Source organism: Thermothielavioides terrestris, chromosome 2, assembly GCF_000226115.1.
Source record: "Thermothielavioides terrestris NRRL 8126 chromosome 2, complete sequence".
NCBI lineage: Eukaryota > Fungi > Ascomycota > Sordariomycetes > Sordariales > Chaetomiaceae > Thermothielavioides > Thermothielavioides terrestris.
In genome coordinates, this window is record NC_016458.1 from 5,442,322 (window position 1) to 5,465,739 (window position 23,418).

At 59.4% G+C, this 23,418-nt stretch overlaps 8 protein-coding genes across 8 annotated transcripts; 4 read left to right on the forward strand and 4 right to left on the reverse strand.

Annotated features, from left to right (window-relative positions):
• The first annotated feature begins 77 nt into the window (after nt 1-77).
• Nucleotides 78-1,260, forward strand: THITE_2114370 (uncharacterized protein). The gene is made up of 3 exons (XM_003652625.1): nt 78-229; nt 306-386; nt 448-1,260. The coding sequence occupies exon 3, from the start codon at nt 478-480 to the stop codon at nt 958-960; it is 483 nt and encodes a 160-aa protein (XP_003652673.1). The 5' UTR covers nt 78-229; nt 306-386; nt 448-477; the 3' UTR covers nt 961-1,260.
• Nucleotides 1,261-2,882: 1,622 nt separating this feature from the next.
• On the forward strand, nt 2,883-7,804 carry THITE_2114372 (uncharacterized protein). Its single transcript, XM_003652626.1, has one exon. The coding sequence runs from the start codon at nt 3,027-3,029 to the stop codon at nt 7,572-7,574; it is 4,548 nt and encodes a 1,515-aa protein (XP_003652674.1). The 5' UTR covers nt 2,883-3,026; the 3' UTR covers nt 7,575-7,804.
• Nucleotides 7,805-8,086: 282 nt separating this feature from the next.
• THITE_2016423 (uncharacterized protein) lies at nt 8,087-9,215 on the reverse strand (the record flags this gene model as incomplete). Its single annotated transcript, XM_003652627.1, has 4 exons — nt 8,087-8,266; nt 8,397-8,470; nt 8,528-8,883; nt 8,929-9,215. Coding segments are annotated over 4 exons (897 nt in total), but the record flags the coding sequence as incomplete, so codon positions are not given.
• A 547-nt stretch (nt 9,216-9,762) lies between these two features.
• THITE_2114376 (uncharacterized protein) lies at nt 9,763-13,641 on the forward strand. Its single transcript, XM_003652628.1, has 5 exons — nt 9,763-10,230; nt 10,302-11,988; nt 12,039-12,610; nt 12,667-12,788; nt 12,850-13,641. Exons 1-5 carry the CDS (start codon nt 9,896-9,898, stop codon nt 13,236-13,238), a joined length of 3,105 nt encoding a protein of 1,034 aa, XP_003652676.1. The 5' UTR covers nt 9,763-9,895; the 3' UTR covers nt 13,239-13,641.
• Nucleotides 13,642-14,039: 398 nt separating this feature from the next.
• Nucleotides 14,040-15,392, reverse strand: THITE_2044434 (uncharacterized protein; the record flags this gene model as incomplete). Its single annotated transcript, XM_003652629.1, has 3 exons — nt 14,040-14,755; nt 14,831-15,148; nt 15,206-15,392. 3 exons carry the CDS (start codon nt 15,390-15,392, stop codon nt 14,040-14,042), a joined length of 1,221 nt encoding a protein of 406 aa, XP_003652677.1.
• A 476-nt stretch (nt 15,393-15,868) lies between these two features.
• On the reverse strand, nt 15,869-16,960 carry THITE_2030952 (uncharacterized protein; the record flags this gene model as incomplete). The annotated part of the gene is made up of 3 exons (XM_003652630.1): nt 15,869-16,126; nt 16,262-16,645; nt 16,865-16,960. Coding segments are annotated over 3 exons (738 nt in total), but the record flags the coding sequence as incomplete, so codon positions are not given.
• A 933-nt stretch (nt 16,961-17,893) lies between these two features.
• Nucleotides 17,894-18,954, forward strand: THITE_2114381 (uncharacterized protein). The gene is made up of 2 exons (XM_003652631.1): nt 17,894-18,171; nt 18,484-18,954. The coding sequence occupies exons 1-2, from the start codon at nt 18,053-18,055 to the stop codon at nt 18,866-18,868; spliced, it is 504 nt and encodes a 167-aa protein (XP_003652679.1). The 5' UTR covers nt 17,894-18,052; the 3' UTR covers nt 18,869-18,954.
• An 875-nt stretch (nt 18,955-19,829) lies between these two features.
• THITE_128691 (uncharacterized protein) lies at nt 19,830-23,031 on the reverse strand (the record flags this gene model as incomplete). The annotated part of the gene is made up of 7 exons (XM_003652632.1): nt 19,830-20,429; nt 20,526-20,672; nt 20,770-21,027; nt 21,079-21,119; nt 21,214-22,064; nt 22,192-22,557; nt 22,907-23,031. The coding sequence occupies 7 exons, from the start codon at nt 23,029-23,031 to the stop codon at nt 19,830-19,832; spliced, it is 2,388 nt and encodes a 795-aa protein (XP_003652680.1).
• Nucleotides 23,032-23,418: the final 387 nt, after the last annotated feature.

Consider the following 23,418-nt stretch of genomic DNA (forward strand, 5'->3'; position numbering starts at 1 on the left):
ACATATGGCGTTGCCGCGGGCGATGAATATGTACCATGCCCATTGCAGTATTACCTTCCGCCTGCGCTGCCGCAATGGTCGACGTGTGATGGCGGCAAATCATATCCTTCCGGCTGGCACACCTCATGGTTCTCCCGCACTCCAGCGCTCAGAACTCTCAGCCCAACGGTCTCCCTGTCATTGTCGACAGCAAGTGACGTGTCTACCCCTCAAAACAGATTCCCTTGGGGTAAGTGCTGATTATCACGCTTATATTCAGTCCTAAGTATTGTCTTTGCCATACTGATGCGCTGTTCTTTTCAAAGCTGATGCGTTGTTCTTTTCAACGCGCTGTTTCTCGACGGCTTTGATCAACTACCTTATATTTCAACACACCCTCCCTCAAGGTAAGCGCGCGACAACACAAGTGAATGGAGTTTTTCAAGCTAACTAGACGTTTCTTTCGAGATCGGCATTGCCAGTTTCCTGATACCAACCATGGATCCGGATCCTTTTGCTGGTCGTCCCGCGCGCTACCGTCCGCGCCGCCAGCGGACCGTCGACCCCATCTTCAACCCGTGGACTCTCGACCCCAACGACCCCCCTCCGGCCAAGGCGACTAACAAGCCCGCCGACCAGAAGGCGGACGGCCCCTCCGGCTCGCAGCCCCAGGATCAGGCCCAGGCTCAGGCCAAGCCCGCGGCCGAGGCCAAGCCTATCGGCACCCTCTCCGCCGCCAAGATGGGCGCCTGTACCGAGGACGTCCGCGGCTTGGTCGTCCGCGTCGGCCCGTGGGACCGTCAGAAGGAGAAAGAGAAGCAGCGCGCCGAGCTGCTCAAGATCCAGGCTGAGCTCCGCGAGAACAACATCAGCGTGAGGGACTTTGCTGTTGAGGCTGCGGAGAAGGCTGCCAAGGAGAAGAAGCTGAAGCAGCCCTCGAAGGAGCAGAAGGGAAACGACGACGAGAAGAAGGACGATTGAGCTCGCGAGGGCCATTGATCGCCGCAGACGGGGGATTCAATGCAGTCAGTTTTTACACAAATCAGAGTGCGGTATAGCGCATAGGTTCGGGCTTCAACACCCGGTACATCACCGTTCGCAGGTCTTGGGAATGGTAGCCAGATAGCCAGATACCTGGCTGGTATTGAGTGTATCGGCTCGGTAGATACCTTGGGCTCAATAACACCTTCATCCCTTAAATAGTCCCGCTGCGTTGCCCTTGAGCTCGTCATGACCCAGTAAATCCCCAGGTTGATGACCCTCCCACAATTCCACGCTTGCTGAAAAACTGAGTTTTGGGCATTTGTACAGGAGTGCCATGGCACCAACAAGACCTACCAAGCTGAACTATCATATATAGTGGAAGTTGCGAGGGATATGTAGCACGACAGGGAGATGGCACCCGACCAGCGCGGTACCGTCCTGAGCAGCGATGGCATCGGGGGCAGAAACGATCATGAACTGGCCGCTTTTTCACAACTCGTAGAGCAAACTGGTGCTCAGCAAACGCAGCCAGCTGGCACATACCTTACATATCTGTCAGACCCACGCCGTTGTAGGTCCTGTCTCGTGATCCGGCGTCCACTTCTGCGGACAGGGTTCATTCCTACAATAGGTCAACACTGGGCTCGAAGGCGACGTGGCAGCCATCGTCAAGCCCGGGACAGGAGACACAGAACGGTTGGTGTAGGTTTTGTGCAAGCCGTGAAAGAGCCAACTTCAGGCTGGGAGAGTAGTTAACGAAATGCGGGCACCAGCAGCTGCTCCCATGCCGACCTCACCCGTAGAGGCTGAGATTTGCGGAGTACGGAGTACGAAATAGTTCGACGGCAAGGTGTCCATTTTCTGCGCCAGCGCGCGTTCTCGACCGCCGACGACTCTCTCACCACGTGGCTTCGTACCGGTCGCCAATTGCGGTCGGTTCGCGGCGCCGTGGGGAAGTGAAAAGGCGGAGAAAAAGGAATAGTTCTCTGTTCGCGGCGAAGGTGACACAACGCGGCTGCTACCACCGACATTTCGGCGAGCCTGGAGGCTGAGACCATCATTACTCACTGGGACCGCCTGTAAATTATGCTATACGCAAATACCCCTAAAATGAGGCACCTTTTGCTCATGTTTTGGTTTTGCCGATCTGGGATGCAGCGATGATGTAAGATTTCTGGCCGTTTTGGAAATGCTCCGACTGGCAAGTGGGAAGAGGGGAAGACCCACAGCGGGACGGCGGCCATGCGATTGGCTGGCCTTGTTTACATTGCGCCCAATCGCCGTGGCCCGCGTTTCCCGTGGCCCTCGCTGGTTTGTGGTTTGTTTGGGCGGTTCACCGCCGAGGCTCTCAGCCTCAATCGCTGCCCGACCCTCGCAGCGCCGTTCCCGACTTCCCACTCGCAGGACTGTTTGGCTGTGTGTGCTTGTTGGCTGCCACTTCCCGCTTTCCACTTCCCACAGATCCCACGGTTGCCCTCGCTTCGGGTCGACGAAGATCGATAGCTTGCGCTCGTTGGCAACCTCGCCTTTCTTCTTCTTGTCCATGTACAGTCCTTTATCTGGGTTGCTTTCCAACCTGCGTTTACACACCCGGTCTGCCTAATATATTGAACAAAGTACGGAATACGGATCAAGCGCAAGGGTGTTTGTTTATATTCCGCCGCAAACAGCAAAAGCGTCGTCGCAGCTGCCGTGCACCTCGAGCTGCCCGCCGCTGATCCCCGATTCCTCGCATCGCGACACCTTGTGGCACACCAGCATCCACCTCGCTGCATCGCTCCGCGCGAATGCGCCACGGCCGCACCACCTGTTTGGGGGTTCCGTGTTCTACAGTTTGTAGTACCAGCCCGTGCGCCGACAGCGTCGCCTATCCGAACCGCCCCGTCTCGTCCTGCCTCCTCCCAGGCCCCTCGTTCTCTGCCCCGCCGTTCTCAACAAACACAACAAATTCGGATTGCGCAACCCAAACCCCCCGGCCACCTCCCCCCAGCCAGGTGCTGCAGCGAATCTGGGTCTCCTTTCTCCCTTCCTCGCAATGAGCACGGCCGACCACTGAAGCGGCCATGGTTCGCGTCACGGAGGAGCTGACGCTCTCCCCAGAGCATGTCACTCTCTACTACGCCAGCGACCCGCTGCTGGGACATCTGCCCGTTCTGATCTTCCACGGCCCCTCCACCACCGCCAACTACACCCTCAACAGCTCCCGAATCCAGATCCACGTCTACAGTCCGGCCGGCTACCAATCCTTTCCGCGCCTCACCGTGTCGCCCAATTCCCCCTTCTACAGCGTCGTCTCCCGCCTGCCGCGCGAGTTCCAGGGCGACGAGGTCTGCAGAGGCCTGGCCTTCGGACTGTACAAGTACTTCACCGAGCTGCCCGAAGCCGTCAAGAACCACCTCAAGAACCAATATCCCGTCACCCGCGCGCGACGCCCGGGCTCAGCACCAGCCCTCTTTGGCGAGCAGCATGCGGCCGACCTTGCCAAGGCCGCCGTTCAGGCCGAGAACACGGCCGACGTCATCGAGATACTGGAATACGCCCTGCGGACTCAACACCTGAACAACGTCGATCTTGACTTGGTCTTGCCGCCAGGTGCCATTGTCCCGTTGGAGAGTGCGGATTTCGAGGAGGGGCTCGAGGACGAGGACGATGTCCTGGATCCCACCCTGCGGCAGTATGGCGGGTATGCCCCTTTCGTCAAGCTCTTTGGAGAGCCCGTCTTTCTGCCGACCTCCAAACTCCGGCGAGCACCCTCGAGGCCCACCTCGCTGAACCGAACCAAGTCGTTTTCCAAGAACCAAAAAGTGGAACTGCGCATGAAGATGGGCGAACTGGCCGACACGGAGGAACGCTACGTGCTCAAGCTCAACGAGCTCGTCAACAACATTGCAAACGACTTCCGCCAGAAGGCGAAAGAGCGCCCCGCTAGCAGCATCAGCCCATCCGAAGAAGACTTGGAGAAGCTGTTTCCCAAGTCTGCAGACCGCATCCTCGAGATCAATTCGGCCTTTGTGCGGGAGCTCCGGCGGGTCATGGACGAGACCGAGGAAGAGGCGCTGAGGGACATGGAGCTCCCGTTCCCGTCGATGAGAGCGGGGGGCTCCAACAGGCCCAAGGATCCAAGCGGCGCTCTCGCACTGGCCAAGGTATTCATCGAGTGGTTCCCCAAGTTCACCGATTGCTACCAGGACTACATCCGAGCGAGCCAGAACTTCCCTCAGCTCCTCAACTCGTTCCTCGACAAACAATCAAGTTTCCGTCAGCGGGTTGTCCAGACCGGAGAGCAGACCATCCGCTCGCTCCTCATCGAGCCAGTGCAACGACTACCCCGGTACAGCTTGTTCATCGACCAGATCCTCGCCTGCCTCCCCATGACGCATCCGGCGCTGCAGCTTCTCCTTCGCGCCAGGGACATCATCACAAACATCTGTTCCATGGATGATCCGCTTCCGGATAAGCCTCACGTCACCAACCGTCTCCGTTCGATGGTGGAGCACTGGCCGCAAGACCTCGAGCCCCAGGGTCGGCTGATCCTGGCTGCCGACTACGTCGAGCTCGCCGCGCCCTACGTGTCGGTTTCGCAGAACGCTGAGACGCCGGACCGGCCGGGCGTTCTCCTCCTCTTTTCGGATTGTATCGTCATGCTTCAAAAGAAGGCGAATTCCGGCGTCACGGGCCGCGATTTTCTGCGCGAGCTTGACAAGCCATCCCCTGCCGGGCTTCTCGCATCCATGACAAACGTCGCTGGCGGACCAGGGAGCTGGGAATTTGTGTTGACCGGCTGGCACAATCTGGCTGACGTTCGGTTTACCGAATCTTCCGATGGGCGACTCATCTGGATGACCTCCACCCAGGAGATGAAAGGGGCACAAACTGGAGAATACTTCCCCAGCAAAGCCGCCACGTCGAGGTGCTTCTTGCTCCGAGACCAGTACGAGGGAAGAGCGGCGAAATTGGGTGAAGAAGTCGTCAGGGCACGCGTCGAGGGCCGATTTTCAGAGAAGGAGAGAGAAGATCCCACGTGGACATTGCGCACCGTCAGGATGCCAGATAGCAACCTCGGCCTGCACGCTGCCGTCTTTCAGGAGGGCGCCCAGCAGCTCATCGAGGGTCGCAGGGAACCGGCGCCTATTCGCGTCGTTTTGGACAACGACAAAGGCACCAAGGGAGCGCCTGTCGGCCACTACGGCGTCGAGATCGTCGTCGAGGTCAGAACCGGCGACATGCAGAGGATATCGATGAACACCCTTGGCCTGAACGGAAGGCAATTTACCGACGAGATTGCGCTGGAGTATTTCCTCCCTACTCTTTCGCGCAGAATCGTGCAGTTGCTCAGCTCCCAGTTCAACATCACCAACTGGCGGCTCGTGCCTGCCTTGGTCTCGTACTACACCAAGATTCTGCGCGCACTCAACATCACGGCCAGGGTCGAGAAGAGCACACGATCCTTCCTTTCCACCTCGCCGGTGAAGTTGCTTTCCAACCTACTAGTGGGGAGCACTGCGTCGTCCAGCACCGCCTCCGTTGACAGCGCCGGCATCAACGGGTCGAGACACAAGCGGACCCGCTCCAACAGCCAGAGAGAGGTGACGGTGATTCCCGGGTCGGTAAAAGACAGGGACATACCCCGCCTCACCGTCGAGGAAGAGCCGCCAGAGAACCCTCTGGTCCGGCTCGAGCAGACCTTCACCGGATACGTGGCCCACATGCAAGCCCGCAAGGGTTACTTCATCGGCCGCACGTTGCTGAGCAGATCAATGGCCGACGAGCTCGCTGTGAACGACCTCTACAATCGCCTCATCGAGTTCCCCTTCGATCTCGATGCGGCTTCTGACGTGGGAACCGACGTCATCTTCGCCGCGTTTGAGAAGTTTATCCGCATTGCCTGGCGCGAGCAGATCGGGCCGGTGATGTCCATGCAGGCCCTTGAGGCTCTCCAGGTGCGGGCTTCCAAGAAGGTTGTGGGTGACTTTGCCGACTTCGTCCGATTCCTGTTTAGCGACATGGCTCCTCAGAATCGCCGGGCCTTCACCGCGCTCATCAAACTGCTTGCCGACCTCCTCGACGGCTGTGGAAATGACGGTGACAGAGGCGCATTGACGCTGGCCTTTGCCGAGCTGCTGGTCGACGATGGCAGCGCGTCGAACTATATCAATCTTCTCGACCGCCTTGTCGAAGACTGCGACCGCATCTTCGAAAAGACGGAACCCACAGATCCCCTCAGTCTGCTGCTGAAGGGCTCTCCTTACGACTCGTTTACGGCCAGCAACCGTAGCCAGAAGTCAGTCACGGGGTCAATGACATCCAACACCTCGTCGCTCCGCCGAAAGTTCGGATTCGACACGCTCTTGCGGCAGAACAGCAAGACGGAAGCGGACCGGCCTTCCGTGTGGCGGACGCTGAGCAAGCACGGGAAGACACCTAGCGCCGGGGACAGCGGGAGCTTCTCGAAAGCTAGCAGGTCGAAATCGGTAGACATGGGTGTCAACTACTCAATACCCAACCGGCTTCGCCGGCCAGGGTCCCGCGACCGGCCGCCGGTCGCAGGTGCCTTCGATGATATCGGTCACCGGCCCACGAGCTCCCACCGGCTCGAGACCATTGGCGAGCCCGACGTGGCCGAATCCGCCGAACCCAAGTCCCACAAGAAGAAGCGTCGGAGCTCACTCTCGGACCTGAAGTCTCTCATGGAGGCAGCAAGTCTGGAAGACGACCCGCCTCTCATGCCCCTGCGCATTAACAAGCAGCAAACGGCCGAAAAGTTCAACTCTGTTCCTCGTCCGCCATCACCCTCGAAGATACCGATCAGCCCCCAGCCCCAGTTGTCGCCCCTGCGCTCACCCAGGCAGAAGGAAAACAACGTCGACCCTTTCCAGCCGCCGGACGAGAAGAATACTGCAATTGAGGAGCCGGCGCCACAGAGAACGCGTGCTAGGACCATGACGATCTCTCAGATCCCGACGCTCAAACTGCCGCCGCGCACTCCGGCGCCTCCGTTACTGGACTCGCCCACGCGTCCATCCACTAGCCCCGGCAAGCCGCCAGGGTCCAGCCAGAAACTACGGCTGCAGTCGACGCAGAAGCTACGCGAGCGCCTGCAGACCGAGAAAATGGCGGTGGACGAGGTGGACGCGTCGCTCAAGTCGGAGCTCTCGCGCATCTCGGAGGACATGGCGCGCGTCAACTCGGCGCTGCCGCGCTCGGCCACGGGCGACATCCGCAAACTGTCGGCGGCCGTCAAGGCGCTGGAGGAGCGCGTGCCGCGGGCGATGCAGGAGCTGCAGGAACGCCACGCGCTCATGCAGCAGGACATGGAGGCCACGCTCCGGGCCACCGAGGCCAAGGTCCGGGCGATCGACCAGCTGTACAAGGAGGCGACGGCGGAGAACGAGCTGCTGTACGAGAAGTTCAACGCCGAGCTCGCCAAGATCGTCAAGGCCCTCAAGGGCAAGGGCCGCGAGGACAAGGAGGAGCTCGTCGCGCGCCTCAAGGACGCCAGCGAGGAGGCCGCGCGCGCCAAGAAGGAGAACTCGCGCCTCCGGAGGGAGATGGTCAGCTTGCGCATGCTGCTCAAGGGCGCCACCAGCGGCGGGGGCGGGGAGGGGAATTAGTTGCTCGTCGGGGTTCTGTTTGGGTGCTTGGTCTGACTTGGCGGTGGTCGGTAGCTAGCGGAACTGTTTTCTTTTTTGCCAAAAAGCAGTGGGCCTAGTTCTCGGCGGCGTCGATCGGATGTGGCTTGGTTGGTTGGGTTTTGGTTCGGTCCGTGTGGATACGAGGTGTTGGGGAACACCAGGTTCGGTTGTTTCAGTGTTTTGTTGTGTCTGTGTCTGTGATTTGACTACGGCCACGTCGCTGGGGAACGGCGGGCCAGTGTACGGTATCCTAGATGCTCAGCTTTTTGATGTCCATCTTTTTGACGTCCGGTGTCACGCATCACTCATAGAAAGAAGAAAGGCGGCAGGAATTGCGCAGAAAAATTCGATGTACCGTGTTCAGTGATCTGACTCTCCAAAGGGGTATCATGATAGATCTATCGAGAATTGTCCTAATCATGGGATCGTGTCAGTCAGAATGGCTGCGTCGACCCCTGACTCGCACCGCCTTCGCCTTCTCGCCTCTGCCGCTTCCTCAACACCTCCTTCGCCCGGCTTTCCTCAACCCAGCACTCAAAGAACAAGGGCCCCGCCTCGACTGCGCGGATCGGCCGCGTCCGTACCCCGCCGATATCTTCCCCCGCAACCGGCCTCCCCCTCCGACTCGCAGGCTGCAAGTTCGGCTCCGACGGGATCCAAGCCTGCGGATGCTGTCACCTCGTTAGCCTCACGGTATCTCTCCCAGACTCCCAGATCAACAGATCAAGCTGCTGCCTGGCTTAGGAAACACTCCGAAAACACTCTGGGTCGAGAAAAGAGATGTGTATATTGAAAACATACCCCAATCGGCGCCCTCCCCTCCTCATCCAACTCCACGGCCACACTAAACGTACACCGGTGCTCCTCCCCGCCATCTTCCTCCTCCCTTGCCCCCTCCCCGTCCCGCCGCAAGCGAGGAGGCAAAGGCGGACCCATCGCCTCGGCCGTGGCCGCCATCCGCCGCAGCGCGCCGCGCAGCTGCTCGTCCAGGTCGGGCCAGCGCAGGGCCTGGGCCTGGGCCTGGGCCGAGGCATCGGCAGGCGGCGGCGCGAGATGCCGCTCGCGCGTGTCTTCGGAGCGGGCGTCGCGCGCGAGCACCCGCGAGAAGTCCTGCATTGCTTTGGAGGTGGCGGCTGCGGATGGGGGGTTGGCCGTGGTGGTGGTGGTGGGGGTGGGCCAGGCGGGGAAGCGCGAGGTGTCGATCAGCCAGCGCTCGAGGACGGTGCCGGGTTTGATGAAGGGTTCGTCTTCTTCTTGTGCTTGGTCTTCTTCTCCCCGGGAGGGGAGGCTGGAGGCGCTGAATGGGGTCGGAGATTGGGACGGGGTGGAAGACTTGTGTGGTTTGGGGTAGGGAAGGTGGGTGTCTGGCGGGGTGTGGATCACGATGGCGATGCGCGAGACGTGGCCGGTCGAGAGCTGGGCTGCGACAGCGTCGACGGCGTCGCGGATCCAGGCGCAGACTTTGGGGTGGCGGTTCTGGTGCACCGGGAGGTTGTAGGCTTTCGTGGAGAGGAAGGTGGAGCGCGGGTAGATGTCGCGGTAGTAGAGGATGTTGTGGATGGCGACGGTGAGGAACGAGTTGAACGAGGTGAGCAGGATGTGCCCGTGGTCGAGCGGCAGCGACGCGTCCGCGGCGGGGCTCGGGTCTGCCGGTGGCATGATGATTGAATTATTGGGTTGATACTTCCATGGGGCAAGATGAATTCATTTAGCGTTCCGTCGCTCTTTTTGCCTTGCAATCCATCCCCCAGTACCAAAGAGACGAGAACGTTTGCTTGGCAGGGGTGGCGCCGTTGAATCGCGGGGTAGCTGGGAAGGCGCGACGAGTTAGCGTGACTAATCCCCTGCCGCAACGCCAAAGCAGGTGACTTGCTACACCGCACTTCAACCTGGAAGACCCTTGGGCCCTTGGGGCAGCCTGTGACCGGACATGAAAATCGGTCCACACTCAACCTGGAATGATCATCCTTACTGGCGCAACCCCCATTTTCTGTTGCCAGTCCCAGGGCACGGTGCTCCTCGCTTTCACGCATCGCGTCTGCAAACAGACTGGTGCTCCACTCTGTTTACTCGGCGTGTCTCGTCCATTCAACACCAAATAAATCCACCCCGCATCCCCGCCGTGTCGACTTACGGCGCACCCCCGAGGATTAGCCCAGAGTTTCGCTGCGCGAATCAGCCTAGTCCTCCAGTTGCCAGTTTCACGCTCGTCTGAATTGGAAGCCGACCTCCTCTTTTTTTCTCGCAAAAATAACGATATCCCTTCTCCATAATTCACCGCTGGACTCAGACTGGCCAAGATGGACGAGCACCTCGCGCAGTTGCTCGCCAACACGCAAGACAAAAACGAGGGCCCGCGCAAGCAGGCCGAGCTTGATCTTCTTCATGCCCAGACAAACCCCGAGTTTCCGCTATCGCTTGCGCGTATCGGCGTCCACACGGGCGCCCCCCTCGAGATCCGCCAGGCGGCCTTGACCTATCTGCGAAAGTTCATCGAGGAGAACTGGGCCCCGGATGAGGAAGGCGGCGCCTCTCAGATCCCGATCCCCGATGCAACCAGAGACCATCTGCGCAATGTGATTCTGGAGCTAGCCTTGAGCCCTGAGGACGAGCGTAAGGTGAAGGTCGCCGCCAGGTGAGCATTGCAATCGGGAACTTGTCCTTTGCGAAGCTGGCATAGGCTCGGCTAACGCTGCTGCCGCCCAGCTACGCCGTCTCCAAGATTGCCAACGCCGACTTCCCCGACCGCTGGCCCGCCCTGCTTCCTTCTGTTCTGGGCGTCATGCCCGCCGGAACCGATGCCCAGCTCCACGGCGCCCTGCGCATCCTGCAGGACCTCGTCGAGGAGAGCTTGTCCGACGAGCAATTCTTTAGCGCGGCCCGGGACATTATCAAGGCCTGCTACGATGTTGCTCTGAACGAGGGTCGCAAGCAGACGCACCGCAGCATGGCTGTGCTTGTCTTCCGGAGCTGCTTCGACCTCCTGGACATTGTCAAAGACGACCGAAGGAAGGAAGTGAAGACGTTCGCCGAGGAAGTCCTCAGCGGTTGGCTGCCGTTCTTGGAGCAGGTCATCAAGGCGCCCCTGCCGCCTCTCGACCAGTCGGGCTCGCAGCCAGAAAGCTGGAACGGCCCGGTTGCGCTGAAGGACCAGGCCGTCGAAACCCTGATCAAGATCCGGGCCGTCTTCCCCTCCCTGCTTGTGGGCCAGAGCCCCGCTCTGTTTACCGCCACATGGGAGGAGCTGTCAAGGCTGGCGCCGTCGTTCCAAGCCCTGTTCATCGACTCGGATGCTCAGAGCCGGCTGGAGGATATCGACGGCCTCCCTTACACGCTGGATTTCCTGGTCGTGGACGAGCTCGACTTCCTCAACCAGTGCATGCGCGCTCCGCCCGTGCAAAAGCAGCTCGACGCCGAAATCAAGGCGCGTGGCGCTGTCCACGACACTCCCTGGGCGCTAGACCTCATGGCCCTCTTGGTCTCCTTCTCCCAGATCACGCAGGAAGAGGAAGGGCTGTGGGACATTGATGTGTGCCTCTATCTAGCCGAGGAGACTTCGGTGTCGGCCAACTACACTCCGAGAACCGCGTGCGGCGACCTCGTGATAAAGCTCGCGGAATGGCTGGGCGACCCCGCTTTGGAGGCTCTCTATGCTTACACCAAGACGCTTTTCACCGGAGAGGGCGCCCGTTGGCAGAAGCAGGAAGCCGCTCTTTTCCTGTTCACCGCCATCCTGAACGACTTCCAAGACATGCAGAAGTCAGTCCCAGCCGGGATTGCAAACGCCTTCCTTGAACTCGTCAACTACGCCGTCAGCAGGCAGGACGAACCGATGCTCCGTGCCCGTGGATTCCTTGCTGCTGGCGCTTTGGCCCAGAGTTACCAGCCGGCTGTGGGCCTGCTTGACCGTGTCACCGACGCTATTACCCGGGACGAGTCTGAACTCGTTCAGGTTGCCGCTATCAAGGCAGTTGAGAGCTTCATTCGGGGTGGTGTGCCGGCAGACCGGCAGGTCCCTATTGTGCTGGCCATTCAACATTTCTTGGAGTCCAAGGATCTCAGCGAGCTGGAAGGCGCCGACGACCTCCTGGTCACGCTCTTGGAAACCCTCCGCAGCGCGATCAGCATGGATACCAGGATTGCTATCCAGCCTGACAGCAAGGCCGTCGATCTGCTGTTCCTAATTGCGAAGCACGGAGCTGCCAGTTTCCACGCAAACATGGTCGTCTGCGAGACGTTCGAGGACATCGCCCGGACTTTCAAGGATAATCAAGGGCCGCTCAAGGATATGGAGCACCCTCGCCTGTATGCGGCCCTCTGCGCCAAGGTCTTGCCATCCATCACGGGCACGTTCGACGTCGCAAACCTCACTCAGGACGATCCCCTGGTTACGGTACGTACTCCCCTGTCTCTGGGCAGGTCACGATGCTAACCTGGTTGTAGCTGGCTGCCGATCTCTTGGCACTCCTCGTGCAATATGGCTCCGAGCCGCTGCCGGATGATTTCGTTGCTGCCACTCTTCCAAAGCTCCACAATGTTCTGATGACTTCTACCGAGGGCGACATCCTACGGCCCGGCTCAGTGGCGGTGAAATACATCCTCATGCATGACCACAAGCAGGTTTTCAGCTGGCACGACAACAATGGTCGATCTGGTCTGGAGGTCTGCCTACGGATCATCGACCGCCTTCTCGGTCCTAATATCGAAGATAATGCCGCGTCCGAGGTTGGCGGCCTGGCTGCGGAGCTGGTTGAAAAGGCCGGGCACGAGAGGCTCGGCCCTTTCTTACCTCAACTCCTCCAGGCAGTTGCCACGCGTCTCGACAGCGCCCAAGCCGCGCCCTTCATTCAGTCCCTGATCCTGGTGTTTGCCCGGCTTTCCCTCGTGGGTGCCCAGGATGTGGTCAACTTCCTCAGCGACATCCAGATCAATGGTCAGGTTGGGCTGCAGGTTGTGCTCGGCAAGTGGCTTGAGAACTCGATCAACTTTGCCGGCTACGATGAAATCCGGCAGAAGTAAGTTTCCATTCGGGTCGCGGAGCGCATCATCCGGAACTAACCGATCCTTCCAGCGTTATTGCACTGTCCAAGCTCTACTCGCTCAACGACCCACGTGTGGCTCAGACCATGGTGAAGGGAGACCTGATCATCACAAATACCGACAGGATTATGACGAGGTCAAGGGCGAAGCTCAGTAAGTCGGGCACTCACCTGCGAATCCCGTCCTAATGCAATAATTGACACATTCCCGCCAGACCCGGACCAATACACCATCATCCCGGCGCCGCTCAAGATTCTCAAGGTCCTGATCGAGGACTTGGTATCGGCATCCGGCATGCACGCAGCGGCCAACGTGGCAGCAGCCGCCGTGACGGAGCTGGCCAACGAGGACGAGGACGAGGACAACGATGGGTGGGAGGACGTGCCCGACGACACGCTCGACCTGGCGCTCGGCAGCACCAAGGCCGACCTGATGAGCTGGGGCGAGGGCGGCAGCTCGCGGCAGCGCGACGACGAGACCCAGGCGTACCTGGTCGACTTCTTCATCCGCGCTGACGCCGAAAACATCGCCGAGTTCCACAACTGGTCCAACATGCTCACGGACGACGAGAAGCGCAAGGTGAAGCAGGCGGTGGCGCAGTAGAAGGGTGCTGATTAGAGTGCCCGCAGTGCGGAGCGTGGGAAGAGTGCGGATCTCAACGGTTTCTGGCGGCTTGAGCAGTCACAGCACTCGCAGGAGGCTGTGGAAGCCGCCTTAATGGGATGCTTGGCGGGGGCAGTTCTCCGAGTGGAGGTAGTTGAGCAGGAGTAGACACAGGCCCAAGCAGTTCATGTTGACAGCCGACCCCGGATGAAGGGGGGGAGGGAGAATGAAGACGCTGAGGGGATTGGTATGGTTGCGTAAAGTGGCACAGTCCACCTGCCTAATGAAAGGATGGCAGAGGACAAGACAGAGCTGGGATAGAAACCAAGGCTGACGAAGGCTGACGCAGGAAGTAACCAAGATGGGAATTGCTAACAAACAAGAGCAACAAATATCACGCCTGGATTTGTAGATTCTGGATCTGGCTGGAAAGGCAGGTCGACTAGGCCACGGGTCGCGGCACTGGGGTGAGCTTCAATTGACCACCCTGACTCCCTAAATTACACACCGAGAGCGGAAATCAGAAAGAGAGTAGGCGGTGTTGTGCGCGGGGCCATCATTCTCGCATTGGTGCTTGATCATCATCATGTGGAGAGCAACCGTATTGTACAACAACCGTCCGCAATATCAAGACCTCTCCTCCTATCCACAATCTCCCTCCTCACCCCAACTCACCTAACCTCTCCCACTGCACCGCGATTGCGCAATTCACCGTGTGCTCAAGCAACTTCCATCACACGCCAACCTGCACTTGGCCAAAAACCCAACCACTCCCAACCCCAACCGAATCATACTGGACAACTAGATGATATCCCCCGCCCCGAAACCAAACCCGCCAAAGCCTCCCCCTCCCCGTCCACCAGGCCGGCCGCCGCCAAACCTCGGCTGTCCGCCCGGCCCAAGCGGATCCCACCTCGCCCCGGGCGGCACCTGCCCGCCAAACGTGTCATCGTCCCCCCCACCACCACCCCTTGGCCCCTGGAACAGCGGATCGTCAAAGGTAGGATGCATCCCACCACCACTACCACTACCACCGCCACCACTCAACGGCCCACCCCCGGCGCCAGGCCGCCTCAACCCGCCCGGCCCGATCCCGCCCATCATGCCCCCCGGCCCCGTGAACGAGCCGCGGATGGGATCGTGCGGCCCCAGGCCGGCGGGGTAGAGGTCGTCGTGGCCGAGGCCGGCGAAGCCGCCGCCGCCGCCGGGGACGGGAAGGGGCCCGCGCGGCGGGCGGTTGATCTCGTACTCGTCCTCGAAGTCCGGGGGCGGGAAGTCGGCGGCGGGGATGGGCCGGCGCGGGGGCGCGGCGAGCGGGTCGGGCGCCGGGTAGGGGTTGGGCGCGGCCGGCGGGGGCAGGTGCGAGGGGAAGGGCGGGTGGTCAGGGGAGCGCGGGTGTGGGGGAGGAGTGTGGCGTCGGCGCGGGGGCTCGGTGGGTGGTTCTTCGGTGTAGCCTTCTTTGTGGAGGGAGGGGAGGAGGCGCTGGATGAGGGAGATTTTGAGGAGGGAGGCGAGGTCTAGAAGGGCGCGGGGGATATGGTTAGCTCGGGGGTGTGGTTTGTAGTTGCGGCTGAGATGTGAGAGAGGCGTACCTTTAATTCGCTCCTCCGAGATGAAGAGGGTTTTGAGCTTTTGCGGGAGATTGCTTCGGTCTTCGGTTCCTTCTGGTGTCAGGGTGATGCGCAAAGGCAGCGCGGCGGAGGAGATGTAGTCCCGGGCGGTGATGTCGAAGCGCGCGATGCGCTCATCGCCGGTGGCCAGGCCGCGGACCTCGATCTTGGCGCCCATGCGGTCGGCGTGCACAACGAACTGCATGGACGACTGGGTATGGGCATACACGAAGCTGTGCGAGCTGAGCGATTTGTTCCATTGTGCAGGAAGTCGGGGAGCGATGCGGGCGCATTCCGCCTCTGGGCGATGGTCAGCGAGAGTCAGGGGTACAGCGGCGGCCGGGCGCAGCAACGAACCGATCTTCTGGTCCTCATCGAAGCCGAGCAGGCGGAACCCGAGGTTGATCATGCAGGCGTGAACAAAGAGCGCGATGCAGTCGAGCGAGCTGCTCAAGTCGGATGTGCCGTCGCCTGGCTCGTGGGTCGGCAGGGCGCTGGCCATGCCCTCGAGCACGGCCGCTGGCGCAAGCGGATCCGACGTCATCGTAATCCGTATCTGTCAGGAGTGCCGGGTTCTAATGGGACGTGTCTGTTGATGAGAATTGTCTGGTGAACGAGCTAATATCTCGTGGGGAGTCTTTGGTGGCAAATCGAAGCGTCGGCGATGGCTGCTTTACGGAGAGCTTCCCCTGAAATGTTGATGAGGGCCAGGCTGCAGGGAGCAGACGTCACCTTGAAGCTCAGCATCAGCGCGGGGTCACAGCCCCAGGTGGGGTTAGGGGTCAGGCCGGGCAGGCAGCTGGCAGTGACTTCAGCCCTAAAAGTGGGGCCTGCAAGGATCATCTCCTGGCTGCTGGGGCCTTGCCGGCCCTTATCGAGAGGCGCAAAGACATGCACAACACTTCCCTCCTTCAAGCGTGTGCCACTCCGGCTCGTTCCTCGAATATAGAAGTAATATCATGAATTCAGAGCTCGATAAATTATCTCATTATCTCAGAGCTGCTACTGTCCTCCCTGGCCTCCCTTCTTCTTCAACTTGTCCAGATACCAGCTTCTATGCGGGTATGGATAATCATGTGGAAAGTTGACGGGATACGGCGGCACGATGCCCTCCTTTTCGGTCTGCTCGACAATATCCTTGCGGATGTACATGTGCGATGGACCTACTGTGTGTGGCGCCCTCCTACGATCGAGTTTGAATTCCTCGTAGCCGCGGAGGATGGAGCCGACGCGATCTGCGTCCACTTTGCTGCTGCAGTTAGCTGGTGGTGCGTGTTCCTTGCTTCTTCCCCTCTTTTCTCTCTTTACATACCTCCCCGGATCCAGAGCAAGATCCCCGCAGATCATTGCGCCCGGTATGCTAGTTTGGCGAAGAATGTTCTGCGGTACAGAAGCCGCACAAACCGCGTACACCAGCGTGTGTTCGTCCACAGTTAGCTCACCGTCCTGCTCCGCGGCATCGACCACCTGGATAGGCGGCAGATGGGCCATCCTGAAGATTTCAGACAGGCGTTTCAGAGCATCTTTATCCTCTTCGCTGTATTCGGGGTCGTGAAAATAGACCGGGATATCGATCAGGTCCTGGTCCCCGCCATATCCTGCTGTGGGCGGCAGTTTGTCGAGCTCCCTAACGGTCTTCTCCGGAACTTTAGTGGACGATCCTGACCACGACAGCTCCTGAATCAAGGTAAGCTTCTTGAAGTAGCTCTTTATGAGATGATTCTCGACCCCGCGTTTCGACGAGCAGAACTTCATCGACGAAGCCATCTCGATGGCGGCAACGTGCCGCAGCATTGCCTGCAGGGCATCGTGTCGGTCCAATGCCCTAGTGTTGAACTCCTCCGCCAGTTGCTTCTTCCTTATCACGTCCCGGTACGTGTGTGGCCGATCGGGGAAAGGGCCCCCCTCCTTCTCCACGTTCCTGAACGATCCGAGGCCAAAGCATACGATCTTCTTAATGCCCCAATCCCACCGGGGTAAGAAGTAGTGTTGATACCGCCAGAACTGTTGACACACGCAGATCCGCTGGCATATCATGGGCTGTTCGACTTCGCTGCGGCCCAGTACTTTGAGAAACTCTTCGCAAATGACGGTTGCTGGCGCTGGAGGCCTCGCCGCCGCTGTGTCGTCTGGCAGGCTTGCGTCTTCCATGGCGAACGGCGCCGCGATGAAGCCTTCCTCAGCTTTTTTTTTCCTCTACCCTTATCCTTCTCCTCCTTATTCCTCTCCTCTGCTGCTTTCTGTTTGCCACCTTTTTTTTTTTTTTTTTTTTTTTTTTTTTTGGCTAGCTCGTTTCTCCAGCGCGGCGATGCACCGCAATGAAGTCAATAAGAGGCCAGGGGGCTGAGGGCCAGAAGGTTTACGCGCGCGAGAAACACCAAGCTTTGGAAGCAACAGCAAGCCTGAGGTGATGAGCATATTTATATGTTATTGTCAACAGTTGTCATTTGCGTTGGCAAGTTTGCGATTGCACAACATGTGTTGGCACCCGAACCATCTCCAGGATGTTGCTGGCAAGAACGACTTTAACGCCGGCCATTCTCCTTACACTGGCGGGCAGCGTATACAGCAGGAGCTATCTGGCTTTTCAGGACGCCAACACGACATCGGCCTCAGAGAAGTGTTCTGTGCAAGGGCGTAGGGAGCCGTGGCGACGTGGCCGTCTTGTGTTGCTGACGGGACACTTGTAGTCAACCCTCATTTCTGTCACGGTGCCGGACGCCGGCCACATCGTCGGCTTGCCTGGCCACCGATGCAGGCCATGTTCCGGAATGGGTGGTGGCGCCAATGGCAGCCCGGCCCACGGCGATGATGGCTGCCACTGGATATCAGGGAGCGTTGAGACTATCTCTCCGCTCATGGTTGTCTCGAGTTCCCAAGCCGGAGGCGCATAATTTCGGCTGGCTAGGTGACGAACGTTGAAATGGCTTGGGCAATTTACAGGAGGCCAAGATGTTCAGCGGGAAACCACTCAATGGCGCTCCTGGCCCCACTCAAACCACTACACAACAGGCCTTACGCTGCCTCGAGGAGATGTCAAAGCTTCCCCGCCGCTTCCCCAGGGCCCCTATAATCCTCCAATCCCAACAACAAACAGCTGGCCGCTTTCAAACTTGTCCAACCTGCGAGCAACACTGTTGTAATTGAATGACTCAGCTTCTTTAACCAGCGCGATAGGAATCCCGACAGAGACACCAAAGAGTCATGTCAAGTCAGAGCAACGACGGAATCCCGCTGTCGCACGGCCCAGACACAGCCGGCTATAAGCTGCTGGAGCTGCCGCCCGAGCTGCTGGAACTGCTCGAAAGCCCTGACGCTCCAACGTGAGTCTCCCGCTGGCGTGCTCCAGATCACGGACCACGCCGCAGCAACCAATCATGACACAACCGTTCACTACCTTGTTTCTCACCATCCTTTGTTCCACGGCATCGCGCTCATTCATGATAGCGCTCTTTCAACCCCCTCCCCCTACCTGATCTCACCAGCTCCTCACCTCCCCTCTCCACTCCCCAAACATACCCTTCCTACAACCCCAACCCCTTACCACCCACCCTTTCCGCTCCCACCACGCACAGCAAAGGTGAAATAAACCCACCTAACTAACCAACCCACCCTTCTCTTTCCACACCCCACAGCCTCACCCTCCACTCCTCCCCGACAACCGCCCTGCTCAAGGTCCCCACGACCAACAAGACCTACTCCCTCCGGCAAAAGAACACGTCCAACGCGCTCATCCTGCTGTCGCCGACACAAACACCACCGCCACAACCATCCACTCACCCCGACCCCGCCCACCATGACGGCCATGATGATGGCAACGACGGGACCAGTCCGAGCGGGATGGAGACATATCCCGCCGCGGCCGGCCTGACGGCGATCGCGACGGTGCACGAGACGATCGAGCTCGTGCCCGTGGCGGAAACTGACGTTGCGGGCGGTGGTGGTGCCGGTGCTGGTGGTGAGGCCGGGTTGCCGAAGGCGAGGGGGAAGTGGCATGAGAAGTTTGGGCGGGGACGGTAGGGGGGAGGCAGCAACAGAGGATAAAAGGGAAGATGGCCTGGTAGGTAGCATGATGGGAAAGGGAGTGGGTTGGGTTTGGGAAATGGAGAGGTGGGTGGATGAGCTGGACACCTCAGGGAGGGCGCAGTGGCTGATGGAGGTAAAGAAAAGCATAACCTGTTGTTGTCATTGTTCAGTTCTGCATGGAATCGCGGCGAGGTGCGTCAACATCGGCCGGCCGTTGATACAGATCCCCAGGGTGAGAACTCAGCCCACTGGTGGTCTGGCCCAAGTATTGACACGGACGCATGTCCGTAGATTCGTTCGTCATCCCAACCCAACCCTGTATTCTACAAAGCCAAACAAATCGCTCATCGTAAACGCCGCCCAATGCCCGAGCGTATGCTCCAAACGCCATCAAGCCCTGTGCCAGACCAAAACCGAACCAATTCATGCTCCCCGCCCAACAAGATGCCGACCGCCATGACCACGCCCCTCCCCCGCCCGGACCAAACCATAAAATAGGCCCTTGGTGGCTCTGTTTCCCCCAATGTCCATTAACGAACTGGGGGGAGGGAAATGCGTCAGAGAGTAGAAAATGCAGCCTGCCATGCCGAGGCTGATGTCGCTCAGAGAAGGTGAATCGTAGCCCCCCGGGTACTCCACCCCTTTCCGCAGAGGTGCGGAGAATGCTCGAGTAAAAATTAACAAGTGGACTGCCCGCAGTGAGAGGGAATAAATAAAGACGGAAGGAAATGCAAGTAAAAAGGCAGAAGTGGCGGAGGGAGGCATCGCCGTAATGATGGAGGTCGAGATCCCGTTTGCAAGGCGAACGAATGGCCAAGCGGACCCTGTGCAGGAGTGATCCAACCATGATGTCCGAAACGCAGCGACAAACGATCCATCTTCATAGTCTTCAGTGGCAAGTGGCATAACGCACCCGGTAGAGAACAGACCTTTTACGGTCCTTCAAAAACCCGGGTCAGGCGCCGCCGAGGTTGTCCATGCCAAGATTCCCGTCTCTGCGCATCTTAGACAGAATCTGCATGGTTGCCAGCTGACTGTATTGTCGAATGTAATGATCTCTCCCGGGGTTGGCAGCCATTCCTTGGCCTGGCGGTATGCTCTGAGGATGACCGGGCGCCGCGGCGTCGTTGGCGGCAGGCGGTTGACGCTGGTTGGGTTGCTCTGCCCTGTATCCTGGGCGCTGGGCTCCAGCAACAACATTAGCAGCCGGGGACCCGAGGGAGGACCGTGGTGGTTGGCCGCGGTTTTGAGGGGCCGACCCGTCATTGGCGACGAAAGCATTGAGAGCATGGTCAAGAGCCCTGGCTGCGCGATCGAGCTGAGCCTGGACAACTGGCGGCGGAGCGCGTGCAGACAGAGCGCATCGCTGAGGCAGCGGAAACACTTGGAACGCTTGTGGTGGCTGGGCAGCGGGCGGCTGCTGCTGACGACCTTGCGGTTGGCGATTCAGCTGCGCATGATTGGGGTGTTGCGCCTGAAGATACGGATACGGCTGTGCTTGGTGCCCAAGTTGCGCTTGGTTATATGGCTGTGCTTGCGCACGCGGCTGAGCGTACTGCAGCCAGCGGCGATTATCTGAATGCACACATCAGTATGCTTGCTTGTGTCTGACATTGTCTTCCACGAACAGAGTATCAGTGTTTTGACGCACCGACCGGAGCGGGCTGGCGGGGGCGTGCGGCTGCCGCTGCTGCCACTGCTGCCACTGCTGCCGCTTGTTGTACTGCCGCTGGTCGTACTGCCGCTGGCTGCACTGCCGCTGGTTGGACCGCCGCTGGTTGGACCGCCGCTGGTTGTGCTGGAGCAAACTGTGGCACGGCCGGTTGAGGCATTTGCGGAACAGGAAATTGGGCAGGCTGCAGCCCAAGGAGTGCAGGAGGTAGTGGCACACGGACCAAAAGAGGCTGGCCCTGCCGCAGGCGTGCTGGGTCAGCCGCCTTGCGTCGCTCGTCGTCCTGTTTGACGCGCTCGGAGAAGTTGATCTTCAGCAGCTCGGCGTCAATGTCCGGATTCTGCTCGGCAGCAGCCTTCCGGGCCTGCTCCTCAGCCGCCCGAACCTCCTTCTCATGGCGCTCCTCGACGTTGTCAAACAAGGGGCAATTGCCCGGCTTCCCGCCTCGCGATGGATCGTTAAAGTGAGTATAGTCGCATGACTGGGAGCAGACGTAGCATTGCACGTTGTTGCATCCATTTCGCGTGCACACCATCTTATTGCAACCGTTCTCCTTGATGAAGGGGGTACCACCTGTTCTCGGTTAGCAAAGATGGGAGAGCGCGAGACGAGGGTTCTGTGGGGGGGGGGGGGGGGGATTTAGGGGGTAGGGGGTGGGGGTTCCGACATTTGTTGCACTTCCGAATCAGGGCCGCAGACATGGCTTCTTCGATTGCGCGCCGAGCCGAGTGCCCACGCTCCTTCAGAGCCTCTGCGCAAGTCTTCGGGATATGAGTCTCCTCCCGGCAGAGACGACAGCTGACTATGCCGCAATTCGGACCTTCGCATCGAAATTCCTTGTTCTCCTCGACTGGCGGGTACTCGGCCGCGTAGGGGCAAAACGGACACGTCTCCAAGTTCTCGATACCAGCCATGCGGAGGACTGCCTCCTTCTCAATCGCGTCCAGAGCCGCGGAGAGATGGGCGTCCAGAAACAGATCGGTCTGGTCCTTGGCAAAGCTGGCATCGCATCCATCCGTCGAGGGGCAGTTAAGATGGTATTTGGACAGGCCGATGACGTTCTCGGCCATGCGCCTCATGCAGCCGCGGCAGAACCAGTGCAAGACCTTGCCGTCGCAGTGGACCATCCTGTTCAGAGGGAACTCGTCGTAGCAGCATCCACACTCGGCAATGGTGCCCTCCAACTTCGCCCGCTCCAGGTTCTCGGCTTCCGCTCGCTCTTCCGACTCCTTCAGGCTTCTTGCCCGTGCCCTCGCTTCACAAACAGCGCTGGCTGCATCGAATTCCGCCATGGCATCCATCTCGGCTGGGCGGTTGCCGAAACGCATGCCTTGCCCCCCATGGGAACGGGAAGGTTTGGGGAATGACTTCTTCACCCTGGCAGGAGCTGCGTCCTTATCCCACTCGGCCTGGTCCAAAGCCAAATAGGTTGCGTAGAGCCGGTTATCGTTGGCTGCCAGAAGCTGATCCACGTCTTTGGAATATCGGTGAGGAAATGCCTCCTTGAGCATTATTTTGCTGTCAGAGTATTAGCAACGCGAGGGGGGAAAGGCATGCTAAGAGAGTGACCATCGAGTTGTAAGACGCTGCAATGACATTAAGGGAAGGTGACAAGCACACGGAGGGTGCGTGACATGCTGCTTACGTGGCCGCGATGTAAAGCCTGGCATAGTCACGGCCTTTGCCAACAAATGGGGAGGGCCCTGTCTCATACTTCAGGCGTGTCTTATCTTGCTCAGCTTCCTCGTCCTCATCAGACCGCTTTCGTTTCCGTGCGTTGGACCGCTTTGGATAGGGACGGCCTTTCTCCTGCTCATCTAGGATGCTAGTGATGACACGGAAGGAGTCCCATGAGTGCTTGGCAGCCTCTGCTTTCAGATATTCAGGGCAGATATCTGGAAAGCAATTCAACACGGCTTCCTCGCATGTCGACCGCTGGTCATGGCGCTGGGAACCAGGCCCTGCATCCGCCCGAAGTGCGGGAGCCATCGGCGCTGACTTGTCGGCTGGCCTACATCCAATGTTAGCTCGGGCGTTAATGCCGTTTTCCGGTTGATCGCATCGGACCACTGGGACAGACCGAAGGGGACCGTCCTGTGTCTTCGTTTCGGGGTTATTCAGCCCGGGGGAAAAGAAGGGGGATAGGGGGCTGGCTGTTCGCGTCTGGGTTCAAGCGCATCGAAGCGTCAACGTGCGTGCTTGAGGCCGAGCTGGACTGCCATCGGTGGAGATGCCCCTGGACCGTTCGAGACGCACAAAAGACAACGACCAGCACCCAGACCTGCTCGCCGGAGGCGCAAACAGTCGGATCAAGTCACGGCTTACTGAGTGGAAAGGAAAAGAGATATAGACAAACCTACGAGGAAGTAAAGGGTTCGAGATCGAAGTCTGGGCCGCCCAGCTCAGCGGCCACGAGCGGTGGTGAGGATGTCACGGGGGAAGGCGAGTCCGAGATGATCACAACTCCATGTTCATCGACGGCCATGTCAAGGCGCACGACCTAAAAGTAAGGCCCAGGATGAAAGCGACCGACCGAACAAGACGCGCGAAAAAGTCAGAGGCAACACTGGCCGGGTTGATTATCGGGACTGAGAGGGTGGTGGTTTGGGTGCGATTGCGGGCCGTGGGTAAGCAGCGGTGCTGCGATTCCATGGACGCGGAGCTGCGATTGCAAGTAATGACCGTAGTAGCAGCGCAGCGAAGCAACCCGCCAAAGGACGGGGCAGAGCCAGGTGTGGAAATGAGCCAGGTGGAAATGAGGCTGGCCGGCCCGTCAGGCTTGTCAAGTGGCAGCCGGAAAGAGCGCCGCACGAGTAAGGGGAGGGAAAGGCAGGCACGGGATGCGCATAGGCAGTCACCAACCCATGCCCGC